General features: G+C 44.4%; 1 protein-coding gene across 1 annotated transcript in view; it reads right to left on the reverse strand.

The window, feature by feature from the left end:
* The window catches only part of LOC107294212 (ubiquitin carboxyl-terminal hydrolase 32-like), a gene marked incomplete at its 3' end in the record, with an annotated part of 136,889 nt that overhangs the window by 31,575 nt on the left and 88,217 nt on the right, over positions 1-17,097 (reverse strand). The window contains exon 2 of the mRNA XM_015823424.1: positions 12,814-12,941. Within this exon, the coding sequence (XP_015678910.1) occupies positions 12,814-12,941 (128 nt within the window). The remainder of the gene's footprint in view (positions 1-12,813; positions 12,942-17,097) is intronic.

A 17,097-nucleotide genomic window follows, 5' to 3' on the forward strand; every position in this document is an offset into this window, starting at 1 on the left:
AGGTCGTAACTGTGAAAAACGGTCATAAGTCACTTTTTTTCAATGCCGTTTTAACTTTGAACGGTCACTAAATGAACTGTTGTAAGTCGAGATTCATCTAACAACTGTGTTACTAACTTAACCGCAGTGATTAACTTAACAGCTGTGGCAAGAAAGGTCGTAAAGTGGGGCAAAACTCACTTAACAAATGTCTCAGCAACAGAAAATTCGGGCTCAATTGTGGTAACAACAACAACAACAACAACAACAACAACAACAATAATAATAATGCTGGAAGGACCTTGGAGGTCATCTAGTCCAACCCCCTGCTCAGGCAGGACACCCTATACCAGTGATGGCGAACCTTTTAGAGACCGAGTGCCCAAACTGCAACCCAAAACCCACTTATTTATTGCGAAGTGCCAGCGCCGCATCAGCGTTGTGGTGCCCTCAGCATGCAAAAATCGGGGGTGCAAAAATGTGCTGCAAGATGCAAAAATGGCCACCGTTGCGCCGCGGGATGCAGATACAAGGCGCTGCACCATGCAAGAATGGGGCAGGGCTAGTGAACATCACGCAGGCACTAGCCCCATCCCATTTGCAGCATGTGCATGCTCGCAGCCCCATGCGCGCATGCACGCATGTAAAATGCTTCCCCCTCCCTTTTCTTCCAGTCAACCAACTGACAATGGTTGGTGACCTCTGCTCTACCACCTCTACTCGAGAGCTTGCTAGTCGGCCGCTTCGCCTCCTTTGTGCTGGGTGGGGCTCCTGCTCTGGGCGGCGGTGGCGGCCTGATGGATCTGCTGCTGGTGGCGGTGGCACATATGCCAACAGAGAGGACTCTGAGTGCCGCCTCTGGCACGCGTGCCATGGGTTCGCCACCACTGCCCTATACCATTTCAGACAAATGGCTGTCCAGTCTCTTCTTAAAAACGTCCAGAACTACCTGTATCATGGGATATCTGTATCATGGGATATCAAGAAGGGCCAATGGCCCAACCTTGTCACTTCCTTCCCTTTCCAAAGGGGAGACTTCTGAGGAGCATCAAGATGTGGCTATGTGTTTCTTCTGACACGCTAAGCGAGCGCAGACCAAAAACCCGAAAGAAGCATTCTTTTCTTGCTTTCAAAGCCAGATAACACCGGTGGTCCTTGAAGTGTGTGATTTGTCTGCTGTAATGCAGAGGCTGCTTTATTTTCTTGGCACGGCCACTAAATCACTGTTTTCAGGTTTTCTTTTCTCCTGGTATCACAATAATGAGTTTTTAAGCCACCTCAGATGGATCGATACCAAATGGATATCCCAAAGAGTAGAAACAGAAGGACTGAGATGAAACGCTAAGGCGAGAGCCTCGCATTTGTCACACCCTGGCAAGCCCTGTGGCTCAGGGCTCCAAACCCTCTCCCCCTTGAACCTAAAGCTCTTCAATCTACAGCTCGCCCCTCTCCGCAGGATTTATTGTCAAAAGAATCACCTTGCCCCATTCTTTCTCCCACACATCACAATGCCCACTGATGGGATTCACTTTACTGGGCCACAGTAAAGGGAATCATCTCTCGAACCTGTAGTCCAGGTTTTGCAGACCTCATATATTACAATCCTTGTTTTGCCCAGCCTAAAAAATACACTGGCTAAGCAAAGCACACAGGGCGACCTGCGAGCCACTTTCAAAGCTAAGCCGGCAATCGTGGTATTTTTTTTTTAAGTGTTACATAGCTGACTCCTCTTTATAATGCTCATTCAACACCTTCTATTAATGTTTCTCCGTGCCAGAGAAGAAAAGGCTGATGCCTTCTAAACCAGTGTTTCTCAACCTTGACAATTTTAAGGCATGTGGACTTCAACTCCCAGAATTCCACAGCCAGCATTGCTGGCTGTGGAATTCTGGGAGTTGAAGTCCACATGCCTTAAAATTGTCAAGGTTGAGAAACACTGTTCTAAACAGATCTGCTCATGCTGCAATTAACAGTGGTGGCTGCATTGGCAGGGAAAAAAGGAAAAGCATCTTCTGGTGGAGCTGAGGCATCCCCTTGAAGTGGTGTTTACCAAGCTGCGAACTGTGTATCCTTGTGTGATTTGAGAAGTTTATTTATGAATTTTTATGAACCTTTTATTATTTTTACCAATAAGGCAGAGAACATATCCAACACACCTCCCTCCTCCTATTGTCCCCACAACAACAACCCTGTGAGGAGGGTTGGGCTGAGACAGGGGTACCGGTCCACGGTCACCCAGCTGGCCTTCATGGCTAAGGTGAGACTAGAACTCACAGTCTCCCGGTGATTGGCCCAAAGTCGCCCAGCTGTCTTCCATGCCTAAGGTGGGTCTAGATCTCTCAGTCTCCTGGTGATTGGCCCAAAGTCGCACAAATGACCTTCATGGCTAAGGTGGGACTAGAACTCAGTCTCCTGGTGATAGGCCCACAGTCACTGATCCTGGTGCTTCTGCTGAGCCCAGAAGAAGCACCGATCAGCTGGAATGTTGCAGCCTCTCCAGGGTCTTGTGATTTACATTCAGATGCTTGGCAACTGATTCATATTTATGACGGTCACAGTGTCTCAGGGTCATGTGAAGTGACCAAAATCTGCTCCAACTACCCAGCAGACGGGGGGGGGAATAAAAACCAAACACCCCCCCACCCCATCTCCACTGCCAATCCTCAACAGAAATGCTCACAACAATGGAAACCTCGGACAGGAGGAAGAGCACCACTGGGTGGACAGGCAGGTGTCTTGCTTGGCTGTGGCTTGGGGGGCACCTTTTTCAGTGTCATTGTAACTTCGAACAGTCACTAAGCGAAATGTTGTAAGTCGAGGACTACCTGTACTTCACCACTTTTTTCCTTTTTTTTTTTTTTGGTCAAGTTTTTGACACCTTGATAGGTGGTGGTACTCAGATGTTGCCATATCCTAAAAGTGGTACAATGGGTGAAAAGGTTGAAAAGCCCTGCCCTAGCCAGCATGGCTGGCTGGGGAATCCTGGGAGTTGAAATTCATCCGTCTTAAAATTGCAGAGTTTGGAAAAACCCTGCTCTAAATCCTTCAGAAACAAAAGTGGCTATCAGAAAGAAAAAAAATTGTTCCTGCAATCAGGGGTTTGAGGAAATGCTGCCTTAAAGGAGTGGGGGCTAATTTACCAAATGAGCAGAAATGAAAACCACAAGTTTCTCAAGCAGCCAAGGCTACTGAAGGCCACGTGGGACATGAACACAACACACACACACACACCATCTAATGTTAGTGCCTGGGCTGTTTGCGCTGACTCGGTGCATCTGCACGAAGGGAAGTGACTCAGCTTTGAGAGGAGGTCAAGTTTCAGAAGTCAAGACCACAGTCAACAACCCGAGTTCCTTCCTTAACTACCAAGGATGTGCATTCATCTACAGGTAGTCCTCGACTTAACGACCAAAAAATTGGGACTGGAAAATTTCTCGTTAAGAGGTACAGTCATTAAACGGGGCATCAGATGATTGCACCCAATTTTATGACCTCTTTTGCCATGGTCATTCAGGGAGACATCCTGTGATCGCCTTCCTTGCTGGCTTCCCCACTAACTTGCCTGGTCACATGCAGGTTGGGAAGGTTGCAAATGGTGATCATGTGAATCTGAGACACTGCAACTGCCGTAAATGTGAGCCCATTGCCAAGACCCCGGGATGGTGATCACGTGACCACAGGGATGCTGCAACGATTGTTAAGTGCGAGGATCAGTCCTAAGTCCTTTTTTCCAACATCATCCTAATTTCAAACAGGCTGTGGGAAGTCAGGCCCCCAGAGAAGGAAATATTAGAAGGGCAGAATATTATATTTATATAATATATTATTATTATTATTATTATTATTATTACTACTACTACTACTACTACTACTACTACTACTACTACTACTACTACTACTACTATTATTATTATTATTATTATTATTATTATTATTATTATTATTATTATTATTATTATTATTACAGTAAAGTTGGAAGGAACCTTGGAGGTCATCTAGTCCAACCCCCTGCTCAGGCAGGAAACCCTATACCATTTCAGACAAATGGCTGTCCAGTCTCTTCTTAAAAACTTCCAGTGTTGGAGCATTCACCACTTCTGGAGGCAGGTTGTTCCACTGGTTAATTGTTCTCACTGTCAGGAAGTTTCTCCTTAGTTCTAGGTTGCTTCTCTCCTTGATTAGTTTCCACCCGTTGCTTCTTGTCCTGCCTTCTGGTGCCTTGGAAAATAGCTTGACTCCCTCTTCTTTGTGGCAGCCCCTGAGATACTGGAACACTGCTATCATGTCCCCCCTCGTCCTTCTCTTCGTTAAACTAGACATACCCAATTCCAGCAGCCTTTCCTTATATGCTTTAGCCCCCAGTCCCCTGATCATCTTTGTTGCTCTTCTCTGTACTCTTTCTAGAGTCTCAGCATCTTTTTTACATCGTGGTGACCAAAACTGGATGCAGTATTCCAAGTGTGGCCTTACCAAGGCATTGTAAAGTGGTATTAATACTTCACGTGATCTTGATTCTATCCCTCTGTTAATGCAGCCCAGCATGCCCAGTTTTTCTTAATAGCTCCAGGTCTCCCTTCCCCAAGCAGAAACCAGCTCTGTAGAAATGCAGATGGAGGCCCCCAGCTAGAAGATCAAGAAGACAAATACACCTAAAATCTACATACCACACCCAAAGTCTAAGATAGGACATAATAGGATTACCTCACAGATGCCAAAGGGACACAAATCAAAATACATGACACAGGAAATACAAAGCCTCAAAACAGGAACAGGAAACAAATCAACAAAAGGCTCCAGAGGGTATAGAAACCCACTCCCTACATGTGCTCAGCCCTTTTTTCTCTCTCTTTTCTGCCAGAGCCATCTTTCTGTCTGGCTCTCCTCTTCAATAAACTGCAAGCTTCTTTCTAAAGCAGTCGCCATGTTGTTTATCCCCGGCTTGGACTGAACCATGATGAAGACTTTTCTTCCAACAAGGCGCTAAACAAATGGTCATAAGTCAAGGGCTATAAGTGTACACCAATTAAGATACTGTTAAATCTATTAGAGTCCAAAAGATTATTTGCTGCCACAATTTTATTTATTCTTTATACCCCATCTTTGTTTTTTTATGAACAACTCAAGGCAGCAGACATACGTAATACTCCTTCCTCTTCCTCTTTTCCCCACAACAACAACCCTGTGAGGCGAGTTGGGCTAAGAGAGAGTGACTGGCCCAAGGTCACTCAGCTGGGTTTCATGCCTAAAGTGGGACTAGAACTCCCAGTCTCCCAGTTTCTAGCCTGGTGCCTTAAACGCTTGACTAAACTGGCCCTCGGATTAAAGTGATTCTCTATATTAAAGACAATTTAACTGCTGCTGCAAAGATCTCAGATTTTATCTTACATTTACACACATCAATTTATGATAATTAGCTTTCAGAGTAAAAACCTAGCTAACCCTCAGACACAGAACTTGCAAAATATTGTATTTATTTCTTGGAGCTTGAGGAACAATAGGTATGACTACATGAGGACCATAAAAACAAAAAATGGCATTTTGTTCCAACATTTTTAGCCCTCTCTGACAATATCTGTGTGTTTTTCAAAACCCATCTCCAAATCATGAGGCCTGCAAACTTAATTGGGCCTATCAAAATTGAACAGCTGTGCCCCTTACCAGGACTAATGTGCAACTGATGTTTATACACCCTCCTTCACAACCCCCCAGTTCGTACATTACACTCATGTGTGGGCTCCCACTTCGAATCTTTACTGCTGGACATGCACACAATAGCATCTGCAAGAAATGCTGGCACATTAATCAATAATAGTTTCTGCAGTGACAGAAAAAAAAATCATTAGTCTATTTTACCAGAAGTAAATAGGCCATACCTAGATCTGAATTCGCTTAATGGGAGATGCCTAGACATTTAATCATTCATACCAGAAAAATCAATACTTGGATATATACACATTCCCTTCTTCCCCACTGAAATAACTTTCAAAATTACAGAACACACGCTTTTAACGTTTTCTCACACCTTTTTTCAACACTATCCATTCCCTTAAATTCTTCTCCAGGACCATGAGAGTTAGCAAGTTGCTTTAGATCAGGGGGTCTCCAAGCTTGGCCACTTTAAGATTCGTGGACTTCAACTCCCAGAATTCCCCAGCCAGCCAGGTTGCATTGAGAGTGACTGACTGATGCAAAGTCACCCAACAGGTTTTCATGGCTAAGGCAGAACTTGAACGCATGGTCTCCTGCTTTCTAGTATGGTGCCTTAACCACTAGACCAGGGGTGTCCACCTTTGGCAACTTTAAGACTTGTGGACTTCACTTCCAGAATTCCCTAGACCAGAGGTCCCCAATCTTTTCGGCACCAGGGACCGGTTCCGTGGAGAGAGGTTTTTCCTCGGACTAAAGGATGTGTGGTTTTGTGTGCTGCCTGCATCTCGCGGATGGGGCTTTGCTTGTTTGTGTGGACCGGTTGCTGGCATGCCGCGGCCCGGTACTGGTCCACAGACCGGGGGTTGGGGACCCCTGCCCTAGACATGGCTGGCTGGGGAATCCTGGAAGTCCAGAAGTCTTAAATTTGCCAAGATTGGACACCCCTACTTTAGATTCTAACATAACTGTAAAGATTGCATACATTTTAAATATAGGTAGTCCTCAACTTATGACTGTAACGGAGCCAGCCAATTACATCTGTAAGTCGTGACTTTCATAAAACGGGTCGTCAAATCACCAACTTAATTGCATGAGCTTTTTTTTTTTTTTGCAATGATAATTAAGTGTACCCATTGTTTGCAATGGGGCTTTTTGCTAAAAACTGGAAGTCAGTCATATGACAACGGGTGTTCTGTCCCAGCCTATGTGAGTCCTTGTTATGCTCACAAGGAGAAACCCCTCTTCTAAGAAACAGGCAGGAACCGCAAGAAAAAACCAACCCCTTTTATTCTCACAGAGTCAATGTCCAAGGCAAACAAAACACAGTTCACAGAAACTCGATTCTCAACACCAACGGTTGCCTTCGGCAACCAGCACCTCCCACACCTTCCTCTTTATAATTCAGCCAAGGCGTGGCTTCCTAATGCCTTCTCCTTTGCCTTTGGAGCTGCCCCATTGCATTCCTCTGTCCTACTCGCTTCTCTTGCCTACGATTTCGTGCATCCTGGATTTGTCCCAACTGTTCTTCATCACTGTCCAACTCAGACTCCCAGCACAGCTGTGTCTCAGCCTGAGTGTGACTAGAGGGGCCAGGCTTCTCGTCCAACTTAAGTCTTGGAGTTGCTCAGAGCCTTCCTCTGACTCTGATGTCACTCCAGGCCCCTCCTCCTCATCTGATTCCTCAGACTCAGCTGCCGGATCCACTGGCTGGTGAGGAATCACAACATTGGGAAACTGCAAGCAGCCGTAAATGTGAGCCGGTTGCTGAGCAGGTGAAATGCAGTCACATGACTGCAGGTGGGGATGTGAACTTCAGAACTGTGTCATATATATATCTTTTAAGGAAGTCCTCTATAACTTCAGGTGGTCGCTAACTAACCAGTCCTAAGTCAAGGGCTACTTGTACAGAAGTTGTAGATTTAAAATATTTTTTCAAGCTAGCCCAGACACATTTATAAATGGAAGGGAAGGGGGTTCTGCCTTATTAGAAAAAGAAAAATATGGGTTTGATCCAGGACTTAACTCCACATAGTATATATTTATATATTTATTAATGATTTGTTTTGATTTGACTTGATTTGTCACCCATTTCCCTTTGAAGCAATTCTGGGTGGCTTGCAAAATGAAAAGCCAATAAAAAACATGAGCAATAAATGTCCCCAAAGGTGCTTTTTCAAGAGGCAACTAGACTTTGTTTTTCTTTGAAGATGTTTCACTTCTCATCCAAGAAGCTGAAGAAGCTTCTCGGATGAGAAGCGAAATGTCTTCAAGGAAAAACAAGAAAGTCTTGAAAAAGGACCTTTGGGACAACCATGACCTGGATGATGGAGAATCTCCACAGACATGAACAACAGATATTCCTTTTTAATAATAATAAGTTACAATTGAAAAGATGGGGAGGAAGGGAGCATGATGAGCATACCCTGTGTGTGTGTGTGTGTGTGTGTGTGTGTGTGTGTGTGTGTGTGTGTGTGTGTGTAGATGGAGTCTTCTCTTAATCCATCCACTCCTTCCAATCCAATACCTCGATTGGGGCCCCAAACCAACTGGCAGAGTCAGGGGGAGGAACAGGGTTCTCCAAATTTGGCTCTAGAACTGAAAGTGCACTTTTGTCCTTCCAGTTACATCCATCTATCCATCAAGAGAAGGAATAAAAAGAATTTTCTCAACAGGAATAGAATGTGAGGACTGGAAATGTGGAAACAGCTGTGCTCTCTTGTCTGTCTTGAGTGGGATGCTCCCCAGAATGGGAGAGTTAGACAGACTTGGGAGGGGAAAGAGAGAGAGAGAGAGAGAGAGAAGAGAGACTGTCGCAAGCAAGTGGTTCAATCAGCAAGTTAGCAGGTGCCACAATGCCTATTTTAAAAGCATCCCTTCTCATGATGCCACTATCTGCTCTCTCTGGATTTATGCAAGCCATTTTTTCCCCCTATTTGCAGCCCTCAAAGATGGCACAGAGAAAATAGGGCACGACTCGCATCAGTCACCCTAAACCGATTTTTTTAATGATTTTTTTTAAAAATAAAATCGTAAGATTTAAGAATTTAAGAAAATGTGTAAGGCCGCCCAACTCACTCACAGGGACTCCACGCCCCAAATTCCTGTTGCTAAGCGAGACAGTTGTTAAGTGAGTTGTGCCTCATTTTACGACCTTTCTCGCCACACTTGTTAAGTGAATCACTGAAGTTGTTAAATGAGTCACATGCTTCTTAAGTGAATCTGGCTTCCTTATTGACTTGGCTTGTCAGAAGGTCGCAAAAGGGGATCACGTGACCCCGGGACGCTGCGACCGTCATAAATATGAGTCAGTTGCCAAGCATCTGAATTTTGATCACGTGACCACAAGGATGCTGCAACGGTCGTAAAAGTGAAAAACAGTCGTAAGTCACTTTTTCCAGTGCCGTTTTAACTTTGAGCAGTCACTAAACAAACGGTTGTTAAGTCGAGGACTACCTTTATAGCGATTTGGACCAGGCATCTTCCCTGTACCACAAATTGTTAAGTAAATTGATTTGCAATTTGAGATTTCAGGCAAAGGAAGATATAACTGGGAAAGAACATGGTTTATACACTCCTGCTTTCTGCATTAGCAACCATATCTACCTTAGGATTGCTAGGGAATACGGTCAAGTTAGCCAAGGGCAGACAGTTTTTCAGACCCAGAAGTTAATCCCACTCTCTTCTAGAACTGATAATCTTACCTAGTTTGGGTAATGAAACATCTTCAAGAAAACAACCAAGTTCAGAGAGCACCCAGAACCCCCTCATTCAATATGTACAACCAGACTTGCAAGTTTTACCCTTCCTGTTAAGTTGATTTCCTGGGCTACTAAGTGAGGCTGACACTAACACAGTGTTTCTCAACCTTGACAATTTTAAGGCATGTGGACTTCAACTCCCAGAATTCCACAGCCAGCAATGCTGGCTGTGGAATTCTGAGAGTTGAAGTCCACATGCCTTAAAATTGTCAAAGTTGAGAAACACTGCATACTAACAGGAGACAGCGGAGGTAAAATGGGATTAGAAATAATTATCTGCTTTATCAAAGAAATGTTGTGCAGCAGAAACCTGAGAATGAGGGTGGAGAATTAAGTGAATGCAAGAGGAATAAAGGGGTAGTTAAGGAAGAAAAATCTGATTACAGTAGCCATAGAGAGCAAATGAAAACTAAGGCAGATTCTTGGAATGAACATTACACAAATTAGCTTTGATCTATATCCCACAGCCACCTAGTAACATGAGGAGTCTTCCAGTCGCTCCTGGGCTAGTATTTACCAACAATCAAGAAGGAAACAATACCCTAACCAAGGAACTACCAATTCAGACAAATAAGCTAACAGTAAGTAATAGCCCAGTGGTGGCGAACCTATGGCACGGGTGCCAGAGGCGGCACTCGGAGCCCTCTCTGTGGGCACACGTGCCGTTGCCCCAGCCTTGCCTCCCCCCGCGACCCCCTCCTCTCCAGCAGCCCCCCTAAAGGAGAGTCGCCCTTGAGCATGGCCCACATGGAGCAGCACAGCCAAGGACATGGCAGCCAGGCAGCGTAGACAAGACTCTGCCCTCACGCCCCATCATGCAGTTGATGCTGCAGGGCGTGGGCAGAGGGTGTGGCCGCCATAGCGCTGCTGGGCTGCCTGGGCGATCTGTGGCGGGCCCTGGAGGCGGTGAGTGGTCCTGTGGGGGGGATGGGGGGGCAGAGTGGGGGCGGGCAGGAGGGGTGGAGCGGGGGTGGGGCCAGTTTTTGGGCACTCGGTCTCTAAAAGGTTCGCCATCACTGTAATAGCCTAATCAAGGAACCACCAAGAACACTCCCACCAACACTGACAGGGCAAGCCACTTGTAGATAAACAGAGAGGAAACTCCACTCCCTTCTAGCAGTGATGATGTTACCTAGTTGGGTACTGAAATGTCTGCAAGAAAACAGCCAAGCTCAGAGCACCAAGGACCCCACAGCTCAACTCTGAGCTACAAAGATTCTCTTCTATCTACACTGAATGATAACACCTATGGAGCTATGGCCAAAATGACTCACACAGAATCCTGAAGTTTGATTGGTTATATGCCATCAAGTTGGTGTCGACCCTTAGGGACCATAGCGACAGACCAACCTAGCCCTTTAGAACACATCTTCAAATCGTCTACAGCCCTAAACCTGGAGGATTTAATATTCCCCAGCGTAAGCTGAGTATATAAGAAAATTAACCATCATGATATTGAAAAGCCTTCTCTGACAATCAGATAATACAAAAATAAATAAATCCCCAAAGGCACAAAATACATAGGGTTATAATTGACCCATGATACTTAAAGCAACAAGCTTGCATGAGATCACATATTTGACTTGACAGAAATATCCCGTCAAAAATACCAGGTATAGAACTAACCGGTCAATCAAATGTAAGTTTTGCCAGTCACACAGTGCTCCCTAAAGCCAAGACACAGTGTTCCAATATCTCAGGGGCTGCCACAAAGAAGAGGGAGTCAAGCTATTCTCCAAAGCGCCCGAGAGCAGGACAAGAAGCAACGGGTGGAAACTAACCAAGGAGAGAAGCAACCTGGAACTAAGGAGAAACTTCCTGACAGTCAGAACAGTTAATCAGTGGAACCACCTGCCTCCAGAAGCGGTGAATGCTCCAACACTGGAGGTTTTTAAGAAGAGACTGGACAGCCATTCGTCTGAAATGGTGTAGGGTTTCCTGCCTGAGCAGGGGGTTAGACTCGATGACCTCCAAGGTCCCTTCCAACTTTATTATTATTATTATTATTATTATTATTATTATTATTATTATTATTATTAATAATAATAATAATAATAATAATAATAATAATAATAATAATAATAATAATAATAATAATAATAATAATAATAATAATAATAAAGGATCAATTCATATTCTCTGTGTTGTGCCAGTAAAGAAAACCCAGGACAAAACTGACACAGTGAAGCAACAATCCACTGTGGTTACCCTCTCCAGAATCGCTAAACAGGCTGCACACCGGGGTAGGAACATATTGGATTTTTAATCAACTTTTAAATAAGGAAAGGCCTATTTAAATATATTTTTTTAATCTGTTTTAATTTTGTATATTGTATCAATTGTTCTGTTTTAATTGGCTGTAAGCCGCCCTGAGTCCACCAGGAGAAGGGCGGGATATAAATGCAATAAACTTAAACTTAAACTTAAAGGACAATGGAAGAGAATGGGGCTTCCCTATGGAAGCTACTCTGTGCAAATGCGGAGAAGAACAATGCATCTCATATATATAATGTCCTTCAATATTTACTGGTGAAAAAAAATGCTGTTGCCCGATACTCAGCAAATGTTATTTAGTTTTAATCCTATTCATTCTACACACTTTCTATATGGGCTATATTTCTGTGACGGGGGCGCGATAGCTCAGTGGTTAAAGATGCTGAGCTTGTCAGCTGACAACCCAGGTTTGAGACCCGAGCTCTGAGCAATGGGCTGAGCTCCCGTCACTTGCTCCAGCTCCTGCTTATCTAGCAGTTCGAAAACATGCAAACGCCAAGTAGATTAACAGGTACCATTTCAGTGGGCAAATAACAGCGTTCCATGTGCCTCAGCCTATAATCATGCTGGCTATATGACCAATGGAAAATGTTTTCGGACAATGCTCGGCCAAGAAAAGGAGATGAGCACCATGCCCTAGAGTTGGACACGACCAGCAGGGAAACCTTATGCCTTTTTATATGTCTATGACCTGTTTTATATCTATTTTATTTGCTCTGTGTTGAATGTTCTATGTCTATCATTTGTAAGTGATTCTGACACGAATGAAGAAAGACCTTCTCCAGAGATCTGAACTCACTGGTTTGACAAACATTTGAGCCCACCTGTAACCTGCACACAGGGCAGTTAAGTCTAATGAATATTTCAAATTCAGCCCTGTTGCCAGTTGGCAGGCAAATGTGGATGATGAATTATTTTTACGTACAAGAAGGCAAGGGGATCTGTTTTGTCCCTGAGCTACTCAACTCTGAACGGTGCCCAGCGCCATCAAAAGACGGGAAACTGCTTTGGCCCTGTGGAGACAAACCTCAATATATCCTTCGTGAAATCTTTCTTCACTTGGCATTGTTTTAAAACCCCGATTTCTGTACTGGGTAGATTGGGGGGGGGGGGCAGGGGAGGCAGGAGATGGGAGGGTGGGAAGCGAAATTACCTCTGCAACTTTTGGAGGAACTCCATCTCCGAGAACTTCCCGAATGAAGCATTGTTGGCTCATGTAACACGAGAGTCCGCAGGTCCTCTTGAAGGCATCTTTCAGCCGTTTTAGCTCTACATCCGTCACTATATGGAACAGAAGAAAAGAGGGAGGGAGAGGAATTAGGCACATTTATTTTGAATAAGGACTCGGTTCTGTTCCAGCCTACGTAGGTCCTTGTTACTTCACAAAGACAACCCCTCTTTTAACAGTAGACTGGAAAATAAACTCTTTTTATTTGAGTTACAGACCTGATAATTGTCCCAGAAAACAAAAGCAACAGAATACTTTTCCAACGGAGACCTTGTCCAAAAGCAAAACAGAGCACGAGTCAAATAGGAAATAACTCACAGGTAAAATAGACAGATCATGATCTCTTGACACTGAAGTTCTTTGCAAACTGTTGCCTCCAGCAACCAGCCCTGCCCACACATTCCCTTTTTGTTACGCAGCCCCCAAGGCATGGCTTCTCACTGCTTTCTCCTCCTCCCCTGGAGTCGCACCATTGCCTCCCTCTGTCCTACTCGTGTGACCTGTCTATGTTTACGAGCGTCTCTGAGGTCTTCCAGCTGTGCTTCCTCCGAGTCAGACTCAGCTTCCCAGCACAGCTGGCTCTCAGCTTGATCACAAGTGGAAGGACCAGCCTCTTCATTAGTTTGTAAGTCCTGCAGCTCATCAGAGCCTCCCTCCGACTCTGATGGCTCTCCAGGCCCCTCCTCCTCCTCTTCTGATTCCCAGACTCAACTACCGGGATCACAGGATGGCACAGAATCACAACAGACTCTTTGCACTCCTTAGCTATTCCAAAGGAGATAAAAAGAGTGAGATTAAGACACCCACAGACCACTTGCCTCAGGGGCTGCCACAAAGAAGAGGGAGTCAAGCTATTCTCCAAAGCATTTCCTGAAGGCAGGACAAGAAGCAATGGAGGGAAACTAATCAAGGAGAGAAGCAACCTAGAACTAAGGAGAAACTTCCTGACAGTTAGAACAATTAACCAGTGGAACAACCTGCCTCCAGAAACGGTGAATGCTCCAACAATGGAGGTTTTTAAGAAGAGATTGGACAGCCATTTGTCCGAAATGGTATAGGGTTTCCTGCCTGAGCAGGGGGTTGGACTAGATGACCTCCAAGGTCCCTTCCAACTTTACTTACTATTACTATTACAAGGTAAACTCAACCACTTGTCCATCTTAGAGACCGTACTCTACCTATGAGGTGACCACCTCTGAATGTACTGCAGGGTCTTCTTCAAAAGTCTAAATGAACAGATGCAAGAATAAGGTACAGTAGTCCTTGACTTACAATGATTCATCTAGCAACCATTCAAAGTTACTACAGCATTGAAAAAAAGTTATATATGATCGGTCCTTGCACTGTTCTCCATCGTCACAGGATGAAAATTTGGGTGCTTGGCAAACCGGCATTTATTTATGACAGTTGCAGCATCCTGGGGTCATGTGATCACCATTTGCGACTTTCCCAGCTAGCTTCCAACCAGCAAACTCAATGGGGGAAATCAGATTTGCTTAATGACTTCATGATTCATTTAACAACTGCAGTGATTTGCTTAACCACCATGGCAAAAAGGTCATGAAATCAGATGGGACTCACTTAACAACTGACTTGCCTAGCAACAGAAATTCTGGTCCCAACTGTGGTCATAAGTTGAGAAGTGTTTATTTATTCCCAGCAGAAATTTTCACTTCCAATCCAATATGCATTTTCATACGATGTGCCTAACTGGCAGCACCTAAAGAATTTCTCCTTCTGGAATTTCTCCTTCTGTGGCAACTCAGCATTTCAAAAACTGCCTCAGTTCAGAATTTTGAACAGAGTAGATGGACAGAGGAATAAAATGGGATTTAAAAAACACACCAGAATACTCATTTTTTCATTTTCATGGCTAAAATATTTACTGTGTTACTCTCAGCTCTATAGGGACTTTGCTCATTTGCGCTATGACAGTGATGGCGAACCTTTTAGAGACCGAGTGCCCAAACTGCAACCCAAAACCCACTTATGTATCGTCGGGTGCCGGGTGGGTGTGGCCCATTGGGTGGGTGTGGCTGTTGTGGTAACGGCAGACTAGGTGGGACTAAAAAGTTCAATCAATCAATTCCAACTTTGGAAGATCTTTTTTTTGCCCACGAGAAGTTGAAATTGATTGGTTGAACCTTTTTTTTTTTTTTTTTTGCACACGGCGCTGTAGGCCTAAAGCGAAAAGGTTTTATAAAACCCAGCTGAAAGTCTAGGACTGGGGCGATGGCACGTGTGCCCACAGAGAGGGCTCTGAGTGCTGCTTCTGGCACCCGTGCCATAGGTTCGCCACCACTGCACTATGATTTGAATCTGGAACAGAGGAATTCTCAACTGTGAGAAGAAAGGAATGCTTCTAGATCCCCATTTTTCCTCAGTGCTCAACACTAATGCCCCAAACAAACACCTCCTGGGCTGCCAATGCTGTTATTATCCTTGCTCATCCACCAAAGGAAAAGGAGTTGTAACTGCAACAAGTTGTATCAGCTGCAAATCAAATCAACCTTTACTGTCAAAGTACATGTGTACAATGAGATTGGCTAAGCACAAAAGCATAGTGGGAATCAAGTTGATGGGGAGGAGAAAGGAAAATCAAAAAAAGGGAGAACCATCAGCTGAGGCCAGGTGGGTTTCATATGCCCCGTGGTTGATCCTTAGCAAGAAACTGTGAAATACTATGCCAGGGGTCTTCAAACTTGACCCTTTTATGACTTGTGGACTTCAACTCCCAAAATTCCTCAGCCAGCATGTCTGGCTGAGGAATTCTGGGAGTTGAAGTCCACAAGTCATAAAAGGGCCAAGTTTGAAGACCCCTGTACTATGCTAATACCTAATTTATATGCCACCTAGAGTCGCTAATGGTTGAGATGGGTGGCATATAAATGTAATAATTTTTTTAAAAAATGATACAAGTGGAGGTCTTGACAAACCACAGCCAATCAAAGATGGAGTCTTTGCCACACATCAGGGCAATCAGGTTCTCCTACGAAATCTCCAAATGCCTTTGCTCAACAATAGGGGACTTATATTAACGTATTGGGAGATTTACATTGGCTTATGAATCTGAATCAAAAAGTCAATCAGTGAATTAATTTCAAGAGGGTTTTGTCTCTCTCAAAATGAGCCCACCTGGTAATTAAGACTCTCAACTAAAGTTCTTTGGATGCTTTCCCTCCCGAAAATAAAGAGTATGGGTTACTTTAAGGAGAGGTTTTACAAACCCGGAATCTTTCCCTAATTTTTTTTGCAGGGAATCAATGCGTTACAAGTAGACCCTGACTTACAACCGTCTGAAGTTACAATGGCACGGAAAAAAAATGACTTGTAACCAGTCCTTACATCCCCACAGGTCACGTGATCAAAATTTGGTGCACTTGGAGCATTTTATCATTCATCTATTCATTCAACAAAAGCATATGGCAACCCAACTCACATATTTACAATGGTTGCAATGCCTCAGGACTCAGGGGTAGGCAACCTTGGCTCTTTTATGACTCGTGGACTTCAACTCCCAGAATTCCTGAGCCAGCCATGCTGAGGTGAAAGGGAGAGGTTTCCAAGCTGAGCCATGCTGGCTCAGGAATTCTGGGAGTTGAAGTTCACGAGTCATAAAAGAGCCAAGGTTGCCTACCTCTGCCCCAGGTTAATACGATTGCCATTTTCAACCTTCCCATTTGGCTTCTGACAAGCAAAATCAATGGGGAAAGTTGGAAATGGCTTAATGACTGCACGGTTCACTTCACAACTACAGCGATTCCCTTAACAACCGTGACACAAAAAGGTCGTAAAATGGAGCGCCGCTCACTTAACAGCTACCTTGCTCAGCCACAAAAATATTGGCCTCAGTTTTGGTTGCGAGTCAAGGACTACCCGTAATAATACTGAAATTGATTTGATTAAAATTAAATCTAGTCCAACCCCCTGCTCAGGCAGGAATCCCTATACCATTTCAGACAAATGGCTGTCCAGTCTCTTCTTAAAAACTTCGTGTTGGAGCATTCACTGCTTCTGGAGGCAGGTTGTTCCACTGGTTAATTGTTCTCACTGTCAGGAAGTTTCTCCTTAGTTCTAGGTTGCTTCTCTCCTTGATTAGTTTCCACCCGTTGCTTCTTGTCCTGCCTTCAGGCGCTTTGGAGAATAGCTTGACTCCCTCTTCTTTGTGGCAGCCCCTGAGATATTGGAACACTGCTATCATGTCCCCCC

The sequence above is a fragment of the Protobothrops mucrosquamatus genome, unplaced genomic scaffold, assembly GCF_001527695.2.
Source record: "Protobothrops mucrosquamatus isolate PMUCROS unplaced genomic scaffold, P.Mucros_1.0 scaffold1865, whole genome shotgun sequence".
Lineage (NCBI taxonomy): Eukaryota > Metazoa > Chordata > Lepidosauria > Squamata > Viperidae > Protobothrops > Protobothrops mucrosquamatus.